Here is an 18756-nt window from a genome sequence, read left to right as displayed (position 1 = left end):
GCTAACTGGAGATTACACTCATGATCTGTGTCAGGTATTTGCAGTGAAATATTGAAAACATATGCCTCATCAAACACAACAAAATGCATCTAGGGCCTGCAGGCTAAGAGTCTGAGGCCCCTACAGACTGTTGTATTAAGCATGTTATTTTATTCTGATGCTTTGACATCTGGGGCCTTACTGATACAGGAGGGACTGCCACCCCTAAGGTAGCTAATTCCTAGAGATAGTAAACAACTGGTGTGCACCTTTCCTATGCAAACCCACCAATCCAGAGCATATAATCCGGATGCACTCTGGGCCACTATCCACCTGTCCCAATCACCCCAGGGCCAGGTACCAGACATCTAGGGACAGTCCCTATAACCCATAGCCTGCTGAAAGTATTCAAACTAGCCAATCCTAAGGCTGCTTACCGTTTGGCTTTCCCAAGCAAACCACAATAAAGGTTCCCGCCCACATTCTCCCCTTGTGCTGCCTCCTGGCTGACCCTGCACGATGTGGTGTGGCCCCCTGCATGGGACTGTGAGTGACAAACTGCCTTTCCAGGGGCAGTTATCTCCTGGCCTGTGGCCTCACTCAGCCTACATAATAATAAAACCTATGTTCTAATATACCTGTAAACACCACTGGAGCATGGGTCATCCCGGCTGCTTTGTTCCTCCCTGTGAATCTTGGCACCTAACACGATCCCTTGCACACGGCAGACACAATTTAAATGGTAATTAATGCATGGATGGACGGATGGATGGACGGTGGACAGACAGAGGGATGAAAGCCAAGTGCTGGGTGGAAGCACCTATTTGGCTACATGGATTTCCTGCACGTCAGTCTCACTTTCGCAACCGCCACAGGAAACTAAATTCTGTGTCTGTCTCGGCTCTGTGACTGGCGTGGATGTCGGGGGTGCAGGCCAGAGGAAGCGACGCCAGTCCTCGCTGGCAGGAGTCAGCCGTGGTTAACCTGTGGCTCACCAGCCCCCTTGCATTCGGCTTTTCAGGTCGCTCAAGTGTGAAAAAAAGGCTTTTCTTTCAGTGGGGCAATTTTCTAGCTAACTCTGGATATTTTGTTTTCTTTTTTTTTTTGAGACAGAGTCTCACTCTGTCGCCCTGAGTAGAGTGCAGTGGTGTTGTCATAGCTCACTGCAACCTCAAACTCCTGGGCTCAAGCGATCCTCCCACCTCGGCCTCCCGAGTAGCTGGGATACAGGTGCGCACCACGATGCCCAGCTAATTTTTCTATTTTTAGTTGAGCTGGGGGTCTTGCTGTCACTCAGGCTAGTCTCGAACTCCTGAGCTCAAGTGATCCTCCTGCCTCAGCCTCCCAGAGTGCTGGGATAACAGGCGTGAGCCACCGTCCTGGGCCTCCGTGTTTGCTGTTTCTGATGACCAGCTGGGTTCCTCAGTTCTCAGGAGTGAACAGCTCCCCAAAGGCCATCCCTTCCCCAGGCCCAAGACAGAAGGACAGGAAGCATTCCACCACAGTGCACGGACAAGGAGGCTAGGGACGCTGGGGGACTGCCCGCGAGCTCACCGGAGGGGAGGGCTGTCAGTAGAGTGACTATGCAAACTGGTTTACCCAGAACAGAACCAGTTTATGGTTTGTAATAGGCATTGTCCCAGTGTAATTATTAAACTCACCTCTTCTCTCTCAAAAACATCTTGCTTTGATAAAGCATACAATCATCCTCAATGTCAGGGATTTTGCAGATGGGAGAGTCTGAGTTCGGAGGCTAACAACCAACAGAGGCTGGTCAATTTGTGTGTACAAACAGGAGTTCAAGGCCCAGCACCCAGCCCTGCAGACGGCAGGGACAATTATCCAAAGGGAGCAGAGCCTGACCTTGGCCCTGGGGGACTCCACTGTAAAGGAGGGATTACCTGGGCTGGCGAGGGCAGCCTGGCCCCCGTGCCCCTCATCCGCAGCCTCGCCACCCAAGAGTGGGCTCCAAGACCACGTTTCTTTCCCCTCGTTGAAGTCTCAGGCCAGAGTTAACAAGTCCAGCTCAGGGTCGGAGCAGAGAGGAAAGGGTTAGGATTTGTCCCCAGATGGGCTCTGGGAGAAGGCGACCATCCCACCAACTCCACCCTCGGCGCATGCCTTGTGCTACTGCCCTGTTCAACACCACCTCGTGCTGCCATGGGGACCCTGAACAATTTCCCATTTGTCTTTTTTTCCTTCCTGGTTGAGATCTTGTTGCTGTCCAGATGAACTATGTATCTGTGTTGCATGAAATGTCATGGACTTGGGCAAAAGCAGGACCCACCCACATCCAAGAAATAATAACCCTTTGATGACACACACACAAGCTCCCTGAAGCTTTAGAGGCTGCCAGGGACTGACTGGCCTTCTCCAGCACTGAACTTGCTCTCAAGAAGTACTGAACCCAAAAGGCGACAGACAGGCAACACCCCCAGCAGCCCAAGTTTGTCAGGTCAACGCATGCTTGAGTCAGTTTGCCAAGCGAATCTGTGGATATGCACAACCACTCACCCGAGGTAGGGCAAAGACTTACAAGGTAAAAGGTGGCTACGTGTTTCACCTGTGGCCTCTCATGAAGTTTAATCAAGCTATAAAATGCTCCAAGTGTCCAGTGTTGAAGGAATCTCTGTCTTGTGAACTAAAACTTCAAAGCTATTTGTTTTTATGTAAGATTAGCCATCATGCAAAGCTTACTGGTAAAGCAGTTAACAAAAAAATACAGACCCCATTGAAGGGTTTTGTACATTTCAGTCCTTGCACATAATAAGCAGTTATAAACCCTGCACGGTCCTGAGAGTGGGTTCCTTTGCTTCTTAAAGCTGCCAGTCCTGGCTCTTTGGGGGCTCATGTGTTATAAATTCTGGAAGCTCTTTTATTTATGATATTTATTTATTTTTTTTTTTGAGACACAGTCTCACTCTGTTGCCCAGGCTAGAGTGCCGTGGCATCAGCCTAGCTCACAGCAACCTCAAACTCCTGGGCTCAAGCGATCCTCCTGCCTCAGCCTCCCCAGTAGCTGGGCCTACAGGCATGGGCCACCACGCCTGGCTAATTTTTTTTTTTGTTTTTTTAGTTGATCAGCTAATTTTTTCTATTTTTAGTAGAGACAGGGTCTCGCCGCTCTTGCTCAGGCTGGTCTCGAACTCCTGACCTCAAGCGATCCTCTGCCTCGGCCTCCCAGAGTGCTAGCATTATAGGCGTGAGCCACCGCGCCCGGACCTGGAAGCTCTTTTCGCTGCAGTTTGCGTATCGGGCAGATCTTCTTCCTCTTCCTCGGTTCGCTTGTGTTTTAAAAACAAGTCAGATTTTAAGAAGCGGCTATAGCTGTCGTACTTCATGAGATTGAAGATCTAAGGAGGAAAAGAAAAAGAGTATGAAGGCTGAGGCTAATCCAGGCCATGAATCATCCTATCAAATATTTATTAAATACCTACTGTGTGCCAAAGTATACAAATATGTACAAAGAACACACAAAGAAAGCCATGTGCTAGGCAAGACAGATTTCCTGGATGTTTTGGGTCATTAGCAAGAATCTCAATGGAAAATATAGTTTAGAGAGTCACACGAACAAACATATGTTTATTTTCCACGGAAATACAGACCCACACAGCACTGATTCATACCCTCGCTTCCAGGGGTGCTTTAAGACGCTCCACTTTATTTGGACAGATAACACAAAGACTCACTTCTCCAAGAGCTTGGGACAGCAGACAGAAACTGTGTCTGTAGACGGTGTAAAAAGATCCACGTCATGTTGCATGATGCCAATATTGTCAAGACCCCCGGTGCGTCTGGCATCCAAGATCTCAAACAAACCAATCGTGTGCCAAGGATCAAAATGAGGCTTATTCAGTGCACGGCAGGGGAGTGAAACTAGTCTTAGCAAAGAGAGGATTCAGGAACAAGTCCCAGGGAAAGGGAACAGCAGGCGGCGGCAGAATGCAGCCTCTGCAATCAGACAGGCCGAGGAGCAGAAAGAAACGATTCTAAGGTATGTCAAGTAGGTGAGGAGGACCCCTGACCGAGGCAAATCCTTTGGATTAGGGGGCTGCCCCCCCCCACCCCGCCACCAGGATGGCAGGTACTCAAAGGGCTGTCCCCAGGCATAGACACTTCCTCAGGCCTCCACGGGACCTCCCTTCTGGGCCTCCGTCCCTGTCCCCATCGTCCCCTCTACCCTATTCCTGCCCAATCCTACGCCACCAACCCTCCACCCTCCTCCCTCCTCCCTCACCCCACGAAAGGGCAGGGGAAGAAGAGGCAAAGAGCGTTTTCCAGCTGTTGAGGGGCACGATCTCCTTCTCACCCTTCATCTCTCTCTCTCTCTGACCTTTTGACTTAACTTTCAGGACACTCTGCAGACTAAAATTCTACACGGTGCACGCACCTGGTACCTTCCCTTACTGCACTGACATAGGCCCAACCAAGTGGAAAGTTCCAGCAATGTCTAGAATGCCACTCACTGCCAGGCGGGGTTGTCAAGTGGGTGGTAAAACCCTGACATCTTTTAAACCCTCCCTCTGCCAACACATGCTCGAACTAGTTTGTAAATTAAACATCTGATGGATTCAAAGGACTCAGAACATCTGCTTGGGGGATGGGAGGTGCCCCAGAAGGCGGGGTGGGGTAGGACAGGACAGGAGTCGGGTAGAGGGGATACTGGGGACGGGGACGGAGGCCTTTACAGCTTCATTTTCCCAAGATGGCTTCAACCACAGCAGAACCGCCACAGTCATTTTGCTATAAGCAGAGTCCACAACTCAGGGAAAGACTTAGGACTTTGGCTTTTCTATAAACCATTAAACTAGTGCCTACCTGTCCCCTGGTGACCTGCCGGTCTTGTCCAAGCTCTCCAGCTGCTCAGAGAGACCCTGTCCCCTTAAGACCCCATCCTGTGTCTCTCTAGAGCACTTACCTATTTTGTAGCAATCTTGTAATCCTAGATGTGATTGCAATTTGCTGAGGTTTGGAGGAAAAAAAATTTTTTTAATCCCAAAAAACACAAAAATCATAGCCAGGGATGAGACAAAGGGTGAGGAACGCCGTTATCCTTTTGTGGCCTCCCACCAGTGTGCTAGGCAGGTGTCGCCATCCCTCACCACCTGCATTATTCAGCCCTTCCAGGCACAAGAGCCCCCAAAGGGAACCTGTAGATGCCCACCTAGTTCAACATCTGGAACGGATGCTCCAAGTGTGACTAACAAAACCGACCTCACGAGGGCCCCTCCTGGCACCCAGCCCCGTGCCCACTCCCACACCAGGTCCATGGCAGGTGGGACCCTCCACTCCGAGCAGGATGCGGTACACCCCAGGCGTGTCGTGTGAGGTCTCCACGTGTGGGAGAGGAACATCCTGTTTGCCGGTCGTGGCTCTGAGGTTCAGACTTCAAAGGGGAGAAGAAAAAGACTGGCTGGAGGCACCCAGGGCAGGGGAGGAGGGGAAGAAGGAGGCTGCTTCAGGTGGGAGGTTGGCTCGGGTCTGCAGGGGGGCTGAGAAGAGGTGCAGGCTCTCCTTCCCACTCCTCCTGCCCAGTCAGCTGGAGGGCAGGGGGCTGGGAACTATTTAACAAGAGCATAAGGGCCATGCCCTGCCGTGGCAGGTGTGAAATGCCCCAGGAGTGCAGAAGTCCTTCAGGCTGGGGCTTCCTCCTCCAGGAGCCCTTCAGAGTCACCTGGAGGCAGCTGCGGCCATCAGACCCAGACAGACTTGAGGGAGGAAAGGATGTCACCCCCAGTGGCTTCATCCTCAAGGCCACGAGGAGCCGATCGCGCTACGCGGGGTGCACAGGGCTGGCTTCCCACTGCCACCAGCACAGGGCCTACTGGGTCCTGGCCTAGAAGCACACGGCAACGGGCTGCTCCCATCACAGAGCCCTCAGGGAATGGCGCGCAGCAAAGATGGCTCAGAGGATGGAGAACGCACCTAAAAACCTCTTCCAAGCAAGCGGCCAAAGATGGTGCACCCAGCTCCCGACGAGTCATTTACCATAGGATAAATGGCCATGACTGGTCCGATAAAAGTCTGCCAAGTGGGTGAACAGAAACCACGCCCTGCACAAGAGCAGAGGGCCGGGGAAAGGACCCGGGTCGCACCAATCAGCCGACAAGGCCTTCTGCCCCACGCCGACCAGCCGGAGGGGCACTGGCTCCTCCCATCTCGGTCTCTCACTCAGCCCTCACCGCTGCCCTACGAGGACCCTGGTTCTACAGAGAGGAAATAGGAGCTCAGAGGTGCAGTTTCCCCACGGGTCTGGAGGTCAAGGTGCCATCGGAGCTGGTTTCTTCCAAGGCCTCTCTCCGTGGCGCGTAGATGGCTGTCTCCTCCCTGTGTCCTCATGTGGGCTTCCCCAGGCATGTGTGTCCTCATCGCCTCTTCTTACAGGGACACCAGTCAGATTGGATAAGCGCCCACCCCAATGACCTCATTAAACATTAATGACCCCTTTAAAGACCCTGTCGCCCCATAAGGTCACAGTCTGAGGCACTGGGGGTTAGGACTTCAACATGTGCATTTGAGGAATGTGGAGGACAGTTCAGCCCATACAAGTGAGCAAGGGATAGGTGGGCGGCAGACCCTGGCCGGCTCTGGCGCCCACACTCCTAACCACTGGGCCTCCTGCCACTCACGCGGCCTGGCAGTACGCTGTCATTACCAACGAGGTCTGCAAAGAGAGTTTAACGTGGAAAACTGTCCATGAATGTGACGTGACTAATACTAAATTTTAAAAATGCACCAAAACTAAAAGCAAGGATCCCAAATATGTTCTTTAAAAGCACCTCTGTGTCTATAAATGGAAGCTAAATACCCCCAAAGGTCGGCACTGGTTTGAATGGTGTCCCCACAAAACTTACATCCACCTGGAACCTCAAAATGTGACCCTATTGGGAAATAGGGTTAAGGATCTCAAAATGAAATCATCGTGCCTTTAGGGTGGGCCCTACAGTGACAGGCACACGGGGGGGAGAAGGCCGTGCAGACACAGAGCTCAGGGGGAGGCAGCTGCAAGCCAAGGACCAGCGAGGATCGCAGGCAGCCACCAGCTGTCTGAAGGCTGAGAAGAGGGGAGAAAGGACGCTCCCCTGGAGCCTTCGGAGGGAGCACAGCCCTGCCAACACCTTGCTTTCAGATTTCTCACCACCTGAATGGCGAGAGAGCAAGTTTCTGCTGCTTTAGGCCTCTTGAGTTGCAGTCATTTGCTACGATAGCCCCGGGAAACGAACACGGTCGGCTTATGGATTTCCACTCACTCCTGCTCCACACAGAACCTGAGCTGGCCCCGGGGGTCCCAGACGGCTCTACAAGTACAGACTCCCTGCCGGGGAGAACGGGCCTCCCCAGGGCTGGGCTGCGACCAGGACCTGAACAACATGGTCAGACACCCTCAGTGTCTGCAGGGAAGAGAAAGAAGAAAATGCTGACGTCTGGGACAGGAGAAGGCTTGAGGTAGGTGGAAGGCGTCAGAGCAGAGCTGAGGCAGATCCTCCCTCATCCTGAGGGACAGATGGGCCACTGCCGAAGCGGAAAGCTCAAGTTGGCAGCTGAACCACATTCTGCATTTTTTTTTTTTGTGGCCAAGACAGCTGTGGCTTAGCAAGGTTTCGGGTTTGGGCAGCCCCCACATCTGCAAGCTGCATGCCTGGACTGTAAACTGTTTAGCGCCGTTGCCTGGGGACCCAATCCTGCAGGCTGCTGGAGATGGGGCTAGGAGGAAAGTGAGAAGGACCCGTCCTGCAGATGTGCAATGCTGCGCGGTGTCCTGTGACACAAGGTCATTACGCCGCCAAGGCACCTCTCCCCCTCCAGACCCCAGACTGTGCAGTGACTAATTAGGATCTGCCTTCCTGTGCTGAAAAATATCCACGCAGTGCTCCGACTTCAGACGGGTCAAACTTTGCTGCTGTCGGTCAGGGCTTCCTCACTGAGCACACTCATCCATGTGGACAGTGAGCAGCTTCACTAGCCTTGCAGGCCCCTGCATGAACATTTTGTCATCGTCTTGATTCACTGCATTTCGAACCTAATAATCGTTTTAATGCTTCCCGGAAGACAAGTACCGTTGAAGACCTAAACAAAACATGCATCCTCTCTTCTCGAAACCCTCTGCCATGTTATTTCGATCAGGTACAAGGAGAAAAAAATAATCCTTTAAGGCAATGTAAATTGTATTGACAGCATTTCATATTTGTTTCAAGAACTTGGCTTTGTATGAAAATTGCTGAAAGGAGGCAGCACGCGCTGCTGTGTCTGGACTGCAGCTCTAGAACCTGCTCTCTCCCCACGTACCTAGACTACAGACATGCTTTCGTTCCCACACGAACAGGCAGAAGTGGGAAGAAAGGAAGCTCCCGTCCCTCCAGCCCTGAGAATTGGCCGGGCATCAAAGACACAGGGATGTGCCCACGCCCAAAGTGATGGCCACCTCCCCTTCTTCTCTAGAAGGAAAGGGGTGCACCCCGGAGAGGGTCTGAGGTCGGCTGGCGGAAAGGTGAGAAGACACGGCAGCGCGAGTCCGCCCTCGCCCCGCGGTGCCAGGGCGGGCCACCCAGAAGGCTCTGTCACCCTGGACAGCACTTCTGCTTTGTAGGCAGGCCAGCCGCGACGGAGGATGTGCCGGAGCAGGATCAGAACTCCAGAAAGAGGCTGGACACGGACAGAGCCAGAGATGCCCTGCTTGGGGCAAAATCCCCTCACAGGCGCGGGGGTCCGGTGGCGTTGCGCACATGGGGCCGTTTGCCCACTTCTTCCCGGAGCCCGTATTGCTCAAATTCTAGACCCACATGGCATGACATGCTTTCTGCTTGGAGAGAAGGCATTTTATTTTTGCCTTTTGCCATCAGAAGGGGAATTAAGTGCTCTTCTGGCACCGGCTCTTCCCTCCTCTTCCCCATTTTAAAGTTGTAAAGAAAAATCTCTGGCCAGGCATGGTGGCTCACGCCTGTAATCCTAGCACTCTGGGAGGCTGAGGCGGGCGGATCGTTCTGAGCTCAGGAGTTCGAGACCAGCGTGAGCAAGAGCGAGACCCTGTCTCTATCAAAAAATGGAAAGAAATTAATTGGATAGCTAAAAATATATGTAGAAAAAATTAGCCGGGCATGGTGGCGCGTGCCTGTGGTTCCAGCTACTCGGGAGGCTGAGACAGTAGGATTGTTTGAGTCCAGGAGTTTGAGGTTGCTGTGAGCTAGGCTGATGCCACGGCACTCGCCCCAGGCAAGAGAGTGAGACTCTGTCTTAAAAAAAAGAAAGAAAAATCTCTAAGTATTTGCAACGCTGTCCTGCATGCCCCACCCCTCATAAGGCAGACGGCTAAGGTAGACAAGAAGGGCCGACTTTCCTTCCAGTAGAACGAAAAACCACAACCTGCCTCTTCTAGCTTAGCATGCTGGAAAATACCCACTTCTGGCCCGGGTTTGATCTTTTGGAGCAAATGTCAGCTGGTGCCCATAAGATGAGGTGTCCTGAATCCCTGGCTTTTGTCACCACCATGGCCCAGGAGAGGGGACTGTGACCATGCAGGAGACCTCAGGCCAAGCTTGAGAAATAAGGGGAAAGAAGCGGCTGGGAGTGGGAACAGACCCCCAAATGACCCCTGTAGGCTGGCAGCCCCACCCCCACCCCGGGTCCTCATCTTCTTCTTTGTGTCGGGAAAGGAAGCGTTTCTCACCTCTTGGCTTCTGGGGAAATTCAAAGAAACGACACTGCTAAAAAGGGGGCCCTATTTATGGTTCCTCTCTCTGTCAAGGATGTGGCTGGGAGCACTGACATCTCACGGAAATCTTTTTAAATTTTTTTTAAGCATCAGAGGTTGAGGACTTCCTTTTGAATGGTGAAAGCCGCCTCCACTCTGCCCTTTCCAGACTAGACTCTAGTGCCAGCCTGGTGAGGGCAGCCTGGCGGCTCACGAAATCTGCTTTTACTATAGGCATTGGGATCCCTGAAGTTTATAGAAGGATGAGCACCCCAGCCCCCAAACCTGCACCCCTCTCTTACATGCATGAGAAAGCAACGACCTAAAGCTGCCGTGTGCAAAGATCTGGCCTTTCTGTCGTCGCAAATCCCAAGGCTGTTCCAGAACACACCGTACTGTGTAATTTAAACCAGGGGCTTCGGAGCAAGCAAGGTGTGCGAATTGGTGCTGAGAAACTTGTAGAAGCAGAAGTTTGTTTTAAATCTTTCATATGGCACAACTTGGAGTCACTGAGCAGGCTGCCAAGTGTCTCATTCTTAAATATTCTAGGTAGGGTCTGAAATGACCGACGACATAACAGATTTCCCACTGGGGAAGAAGAGGGAAGAGGCAGGACCTGGGAGTTTTAACTTTTCACTTCATACCTTCATACGTGAATTTCCTTTTTCTTAACAATGAACATGGACTCATTCAACAATTTTAAATAATTTTAAAAATTAACTTGTACAGAATCCTGCATGACATAATAACAGGCCAGATCCCGCGTGCCCTATACAGCTCGTGCTGGCATAGCCGGCTCCTATCCTGGATGTGTCTGTGGAGTTTCTAGCCACAAGGGTTGGCAGGACACATGTGTTCAAACGACATACTGGCAGGGCCAGCACAGACTGATGTTGTCATTTCTTTTTCAAAGAAAAGCATGTTAGCCCCGTGACTAATTGGAACTCCTCGTGGTATGGCTGATGCGCAGTGCCTGAGTAGCAGATGGAAATGCTCTGGAATCAGCCAGGGCTAGAGGTACGGACAGCACGCGGAGCAAGGGACAGGAACGTGGGGGAGAGCATCGGTCGTTAGGCCGAGGCAAACGCTGCCTGTCCCAGCTCCCATGAAAGGAAAATGGCAGCACAGACTAGAGGGGAGAAATAAGGACTCAAAGGTGAGCAACTATGTTTCCAAATGCTACTGCTTCACATGGAGAACGGCTCTCTTCGGGTGGTGGTTTGGTAGGAAGGGTCCGGCTGAACCAGATGTCCTGGGCTCAAGTTCTGTCCCCTCCCCTCCCCACTGTGTGACCTTGGGCTGGTGACAGGGCTGCCCATACCAGTAAACTCTCAACCGTACGCAGAGGCGCTAGGTCCACCTCCCACAAAACTACCTGAGAGTCAAATGAGATGCCAGGAAAACGTATCGGGTGAACTATAAACTTAATGCTCTCCCAGAACTCGCTAAATTGTAGAAGGCTGACAGGTGGGGACCCGAGGCACGTTCTGGAAACCCACATCCAGCCAGGGCTGCTCCACCTCAGCACTCCTGGCATCTGGACCAGATAATTCCGTGTTGCAGGGGCCATCCTGACACCTCAGGGTGTCTAGCAGCTTCCCTGGCCTCAGTTCTGGGAAATCCTGAGGCTCCAAACATGTTCCTCGCAGCTTCAATCTCTTGCACTTAGAAAAACTGGGCTCTCGAGGGGGCTTTTGGGGAGCAAAGAACCATGGACCGTGCTGAGCACACACTTTGGCAGTTTCCACCAAGGCCTCTCCTGAGTTGTCCAAAGCGAACTGAACCCGGGGGCCCTTCTCGGGGACCCGCTGTGAAATCAGCTCTGATTGCAAACACCTTGCTTTCACCCAGGTATGCCTCAGGAGGATAGTTAGTGCCTCTTTTTCCCTCTTTCTCTTTCAAATAAATGATTTTTTTTTAAATTTCAGCATATTATGGGGCTACAGATGTTTAGGTTACGTATGTTGCCCTTGCCCCCTCCCCCAAGTCCGAGTTTCAAATATGTCCATTCTTCGGGTGGTGCACATTGCACTCTTTGTGTATGCAAATAAATGATTTTTAACAACAGGGTATAACTTTCTTTACACTCAATAGTTTGGACTGCACATCTGTGTGTGCACAGACACAGCCATTATTATTACGTGTATTATACCACATGGGTCACGTGTGTGCATGCGAGTATTTATACAAAAAAGGTGGACGGTCCACAGAGCAAATGTTACTTAGTGGTTATCTCCAGGTGTGGAGTCATAAGGGGTATTTTCCTCTTTATACTCTGGTTTTCCAAGTTTCTTTTATTGAGCATGTGTGATGTTTAAAGTTAGGTAGATAAAAGTTATTTTTAAAAAATTTTTCTTTGTCACTAGAATTTAAAAAAAAACAAAAACAAAAAGCAGCCTCCGTCCCGTGTGTTTCCTCTATTTTGTGCCAGCTAAAGCTCCCAATGCACGGCTCTAATGGGATGTGCCTGGTCACAGAGGCCCGGCTCTGCTTTGAGATGTGTTACAGGAGAGCTGGAGCCTCTCTGCCCTCCTGGGAAATGGGACGGCCTGTATGCACTCACACAGCCTTTCCAGTCCTTCTGCTCCAGGGCCTCAAGGGGCTTTGAGAAACAGCGAGAGGCTGCCCAGGAGCCTGGGACACCAACACAGGCCATGGCCCTGGGGGAGCGCCTCGGAAGGCAGGTAGACGAGCGCGAATCCAGCTTCCACACTTCCCACTACCTGCGTGACTCAATGACCACTCAGACTCCCTGCGTCTAGTTTCCTCGTCAGCAAAATGGGAACAACAACACTCGCTGGAGATTACATGAGACAGTACATGCCAAGTGTGGCATCAGGCTCAAAAGGGCACCCAAAATGGCAGACACTGTTGTCATCGTGGAGAATACCTAGACCACAGGGGCAGGTTCTCAACCCTGGCTGTACTTTAAAGTACCTTAGGGAGCTTTTAAAAGATTTTGAGGTCCAGGGCAGGACGCTATCCCCACGTGAAATGGCCTTCGCACCGTACATTCCACCTCCTTTCCCTCCGCAAATCCATGTCTACGTTTCCTTCTCATTGGCTTGAAACCACCGCCTCCAGGAGGCCCTCGGCAAGTCTCCCCCGCAAACTGGAGTTCCTTCAACAACCAAACCTGATCCAGAATTTATGTGGAATATGTCACCAAATGTTAAACTTTTCATTGTGACTCAAGGGCCACACTACAAACTAGCTTACAGTATTGGGCCACCAGAAACGGGTGGAGGTGTTTGGATATTTGCACAAATTTCCCTGGCATGTTCAGCCCTCATGCTTGCTTTCTAGATTTTTCTGTCTGTTCCTACCTTCAATAGTTACCACATGCTGCTTCCTCAGTGTTAGTTCCTCAAATAGCCCTGGCCTCCTTTCTGATCTGGGCTGAGGAGATAACCCTGACTCCTGTGGGTTTTGACCTCGAACCTGGGAATCCAGTCCCTGCTCTTTCACAACCATGGCCCCTCTGTGTGCATCCATTTGCCCAGCCGGATGTCTAGAGAGTCTCACATTTGGTGTTTTACTGAATTCTTCCAGGCCTGGAATAAATGCAGGTTTTCAAATCAAGGTGCAGGCATGGAAGTCGGATTACCTGGTCCTGGAGTTTCTGGAACATCAGAGGATGTGGTTCTTCCAGAATCTTTTCATTGAGCTGAGACTGTCCCTCCACGTTGACTTGTGAGGAGGCCTTGCTGGACAGAAAGGTCGTGTAGATCTCCCTTGCCTTTTCCTGCATCTGGAGGAGACAGAGGGGGCCTGTTTGTCATCTGTGAGCACAGCCTTCCCGGCCCAAGCCCTGCCGTCCCCTCCAGCCAGGCCCAGGAGGAGCTGCCGTGGCAAGAGGGGGCTCTCGCTGCCAGCCCAGGATGAAGCTCTGCCTGGGAGGGACGGTGCAGCCTCGCCCCTGCCCCTCGTGCGTCTGTGGGCACATGTCCTGTAATGACGCTGCTACGCCGACCATGCAGAAATGATGGCAGAAAGAACCCTGGCCCACACTGAGCACACGGTACCATTCAGGACCATCCTGTGACTTCTCCGAATTAAGGGCTCATAGGAATATCATTCAGTCATAAAAGGAACGAAGCACTGACACGTGCTACAACAGGGATGAACCCTGAAAACGTGATGTTAAGTAAAAGGAGCCCGACACACAGGGCCACGTATGGTCCGATTCCATTTACACGAAACATCAGAATGGGCAGATCCATAGAGACAGAAAGACTAACGGTTGCCAGGGGCTGGGGAGAGGGAGAGACGGGGAGTGGCTGCTGATGGGTAAGTGTGTGTCTGTTGGAGGTGACAGAACTGGATTGCAGTGATGGCTGCACAACACTGTGAACATACTTAATGCCACTGAATGGTATACTTTAAAATGGTTAAAATGGTAAAAGGAAGAACACTAAAAAATTATTAAAGTGGTGAATCTTACGTTACGTGTACTTTACCACAATAAAAAAAGTCCTGTTGAACGAGGTACACATATCCCCTAGCAGTTACCAAGCACAGACTCACTGCAGGCATGTGCTAGATGGGGTCCCATATCCTCAATCCCCTGGACAACCAGGAAAATACCATGCTCCTATTAGCACCACTTTCCTGATGAGGACACAGAGGTCAGGAGAGGTGACTCAGCTCATTCGAGGAGCCTGCAGGGAGACTGAGGGCTGTCTGGCTCCAAAGCCTTTCTGTTCAGCTCAGTTCCACCCCCTGGCGACACATTAGCCCCTCCAGGTTGTGCAGCCCGTCGGCCTTCCAGGGCAGGGTGTTTCTCGCTCAGGTAATGAGATACCGAGTGGAAGCAACAGCGAGAGCATCCGCTGCCCGCCCCACAGTCCCAAGTGCAGTCCTGCTGGGAAGCGCGAGCCCTAAGTAGGCACCAGCTGCCTTGTGCATCGTGGGGGCAGAGTGGAAAGACACGGCCCATGACTCGGTTCCACCCAAAACCAGCCGTGGCTGTCTCAGGAACACTCTCTGACGGCGGGGAGACGGATGTCACAGTAAGTACTTAGTCTTCAAAGCAGCGTGCTTCGCGGAGGGACTGTAGACACAGGAGCCGGCCCCTCTGGGACTTCCCCTGACAGGTCTATTTTCTTTTAAAGAAAGGAGACTTCCTGTGCACGTACCTCGCTGGCAGCAGAGATGGGGGCTGTTTCTCTAAATGTTGATGTCTAAAGCTTACCTTACCCTACAGAGCAAGGCAGGTGCTAAATGCCTCTGAGACGCAGCTGCATACCTAGGGTGTGTGGGGAGAGGCGTGGGGGCTGGGGGGGCCTGGAAAACTGTCCCTCTCTCCAGAAAGCCCACCTGGGGCTCTGTGTGTGCTATAGAGCTTGGCTTAGAAAATCCCGGGCTTGGAAAACCTCCTGACCTTATGGAAACCACTAGAAAGCTTCGCTAACTGGTGCCTAAAAGCAGAGAAAAGTAGCCCTTTTTTAGTTCTGGGGACTGATGACAAAAGACCCCAAGAGGCCACAGCCCTGCCACCTTCTGCTCTCCTGAGCAAGCGAGTCTTGCCAGTGCTCGCAGGAAGCCTGCCCAGGTGGGACCATCACCCCAAGCTATGGCGTCCACTCTTGCTTGACCATGATCATAAGTGATTAGTTGATGTCAGCATCAAGGACCAGGTACACATATCCCCAGAAGTTATCAAGAGCCTACTTGCTGCGGACACGGGTAGGTGTGGTCCCATATCCTAAATCCCCTGGACATCCAGGAAAGTGCCATTTTCCTATTAGCGCCACTTTCACGATGAAGACACAGGGGCCAGGAGAGGTGACACGGCTCATTCGAGGAGCTGGCAGGGAGTCTTAGGGCTGTCTGGCTCCAAAGCCTTTCCTCCAGCTCCTGGAGCCTCTTGAGATAAATGTGGCTGTCCCAGGAGAGAGGTCTGGGCCCCATCAGCAAGAGCCCGGTGGGGCTGCTGTCTGGACTCGCTCGCCTCTCCAACACCCATCAGCTCCACAAAGCTGTGAGCCCCCCACCTCCACCCCCATCTGTCAGTAAGGAACATTTTTGGAAAACCACTTCCTGTTTGAAAGCTACTTCATGAAAGCAGAATTTCAGCCAGTCAGATGAGCAAACTCCATGCAGAGCTCTGTGGGCAGAAATCATTTTAGGCTTCCCTTCCCTTGAACGTTAACACACACACACATACACACAGGCACACACACATGTGCACACTGACCAGGTGAATCCAGGCTGTCGTGAGTGGTTCTGAAACAGAGAATGTAATGAGTGTCTCGAGGCTTCGTGGTGGGGCGGAAGGGTAGAGGAAGCAGGTCCCAGGGGCTGCAGGTAGATGAGCCTCTGGGTGTCTCAGCCCCGCCCTCTCTTGCCAGAGTCTGAGGACAGTGTGGGTCCCGAGACGCCAGCTGCCCAGACACACACCGGGGCGGCCGCGGCAGCAGAGCTTATCTCGGGAAGGGAAACCCTGAGACTGCCGACCGCAAGCCGGTCACGGGAAGGCCTGGTGGTGTCGGAGCTGAGAATACTTAACAAAAAACAAGAACCAGTCTCTTGAGCTATTTTGGTAGATTTTTCCAGAGCTTTGTTAACCCTATTCTAGCTACTGTCAGGATAGGAACAGAACAGTGACCCACTGGTGGAGTCAGTCCTGGGTCTGTGACCTGGAAGGGCAGCCGGGACCGGCCACGGCAGAGACCAAAGGGCCCCATCCTCCCTTTGGAGACCAACGTGCCCATCACCCAACCCGGCCCCAGGAGGTGCTGGGAAAGGACCTCGCCTGGGCCCATCCACTTGGGGACTGCCCATGGGAGCGCTGCACCCAGTGAGCTCCTTCCAGACACCCCACGAGTCTGGGCCTTTCTTCTAGGCCCGGCTACGCCTCAGCGGTGAGGCCGCTCAGTCAGAAGTCAGCGCTCGAACCCCGCTCCTAACGGGTGTCTGATCAGGAGAAGCAAATCCACCTTTCTGTCAGTCCCCAACACACACATCTGCGCAGACAAACAGCAACGACATAGAAACCCAAAGCTCAGAAGAGACCCGGCTCCTCTCCCTCCCCCAGTCAGCAGCTTAAACTTGTCCCACTGGGTGAACAAAGCAAAACTCCCTTTGCCGTGACATCCCCCTATGTGGGGGCTGATGGCCTCCCCACCTCCAATTCCCTGTTGAGATCTCAAAAGAAAAGCACGTCTCCATCTTCCCTCCATCCATTCCTTGGTCCCCTGCCAGCGCGGCCCCTGCCAGCTCCCTGGCACCCATCCTGCTAAGCCCTGCCCTGCTCACCGCTCACTCCCACCTTCTTCCTCTTCCCACCCCCTCACTGCCAGGGCCCCGTCCCCTTGGGTTCCCCAAGACCTCCCGGTGTCTCTCTGTCTCCTTTACTGCCTGCTGTCCCTCTGTCCCCTCCATAAGCTCTGGAGTTTCCCAGAGTTCTGCCCTGGGCTGACAACTTTAACTACACACTCTCCCCCGGATGTCAGCCCAACCCTCTTCCCCGAGCTCCTGACCCCCAAAGCCAGCGGATTTCTAGCAATGTGGATACACATGTCCCACGGACACCTCCAGCTTAACACAGAGGAAAAGAGTGGTCCCTCTTGGGCAGCGGGTCCTACAGCCTCTGCTCTGGGAAGCCGAAAGCCGCATCCGCATCCCGCCTGCCACCACGCGCTGCTCCTTCCCCTCCCGGCCCCACCTCCAATCAGCCTGTCCTCTGCATCCCAGTGCCCTGCCAGAGACGGGCATGGGAAGGAGAACACCGCAGCAAATGAAAGGATCGAGCTGCTAACTGCGTTAATATCAGTTTCAGAAGGAGGAAGAGGAGGAAAAAATATCAAATAAATGACACAAGAGTATGTCCAAGAACAGGCTCAGGAATAGCAGGTGACTGCAGACAGCAAGGAGGACAAACCCAGGCACCTGCCAGGCTGGGAGGGAACTAGGGGACTGCCGATGGCAACCACACCCAAAGAGGGCAGGGACTGGAGGTGGGGGGGTGGGGAGGGACAAGCCAGATGGAAGAGCGAGGCTGGCGGCAGGAGCCACTCACTAGACCCCCAGGTCCTCGACCCCCACCTGACCCTGAGCCGCCAGGTGACTTCTTCAACAGGAGACTGGAGTTTTTTTCATAAAGACATGAACTTGGGAAGGCTCCAGAATAGAGGCGAGAAGGAGGGTGATGAGACGTCAAACTGAATAGAGGGACTCGGGGAAATTCCAGCTGCAGACCCTCCAGCAAACTCCTCCGACCCCGATACATTAGTTTATGAACGTACCAGGCTTGCGGCCGGCCCACTAGGGCGAGACTAGAGGGCCCTTGTCTGGAAAAACAAAAAACAAAAGCAGAAAAAATTCAACAGAAGGATTTGAAGATAAAATTGAAAAATCTCCAAAAGCCAAAAAGACAAGAAAATAGGAAGGAAAAAAGATAACATTAAAGGCCCAGTCCAGGGCTGAAGGGCCATCACTGGAAAAGAGACCAGAGAAAAGAGGAGGAAAAAAGCGACTACAATAATAACAATAACAGCAGCAACTTAGGAGCCTGTCCCAGACCTGCGGCGTCCAGACCCCAAGGCTCCGCAGAACATGAGCCGAGCTGCCTTCCCTCCAAAGCCCCGCTTTAGTGTTAGAACATTGATGATGAAAAGAAGATCCTATACTATTCCAGGGAGAACGAAAGCAAAACAAAACCGTTTACCTATAAAACACTGATTTGCAAGAAAAGCCACGGACAAGGAAACAATGTCTTCAATATTCTGAGTTTTGCCCTAGAATTCTGCGCTCAATGAAGCGGGAAACCAGGAAAAAAACGCTTTCACCCAACAAAGTCTCTACAGGTCCACCTGGTAGGTCACTGTCTCAGGAAGCTATTTCCAGCTGTCTTCCACCAAAATGAGGGAACACAGAAAAGGTCCCGGACCCAGGAAATGCCATCTCCTGGCGGGGCAAAGGAGGACCTGGGCATGACCTAGCGTGAGCCGGGGTCCCAGCGTTTGTTTTAGAAGATATTCATGGGGAAGGGGCACTTTGAAAAATTTTAAACCACAAAGAAATGGCAAAAGGAGAGAACTGCTTTGAAAGCTGATTGCTGAATAGGGACACCTGGAAGGTACAGC

At 52.3% G+C, this 18756-nt stretch overlaps 1 protein-coding gene across 2 annotated transcripts in view; it reads right to left on the bottom strand.

Annotated features, from left to right (window-relative positions):
* Window positions 1-2545: 2545 nt before the first annotated feature.
* RGS10 (regulator of G-protein signaling 10) overlaps window positions 2546-18756 on the bottom strand; it is a 32893-nt gene continuing 16682 nt past the window's right edge. Inside the window, exons 4-6 of one of the 2 annotated variants that reach the window (XM_012642392.1) lie at window positions 13275-13418; window positions 3202-3332; window positions 2546-2842 (exon numbers count right to left, since the gene is read on the bottom strand). In XM_012642392.1, the coding sequence (XP_012497846.1) occupies window positions 2827-2842; window positions 3202-3332; window positions 13275-13418 (291 nt within the window). In that variant the 3' untranslated portion in view covers window positions 2546-2826. The remainder of the gene's footprint in view (window positions 2843-3201; window positions 3333-13274; window positions 13419-18756) is intronic. The other variant, XM_012642391.1, reaches the window with a different exon arrangement.

The sequence above is a fragment of the Propithecus coquereli genome, unplaced genomic scaffold, assembly GCF_000956105.1.
Source record: "Propithecus coquereli isolate 6110/MARCELLA unplaced genomic scaffold, Pcoq_1.0 Scaffold179, whole genome shotgun sequence".
Classification (NCBI taxonomy): Eukaryota; Metazoa; Chordata; class Mammalia; order Primates; family Indriidae; genus Propithecus; species Propithecus coquereli.
Note: the sequence above shows the minus strand (reverse complement) of the source record. Positions and strands in the feature narration are given on the sequence as shown.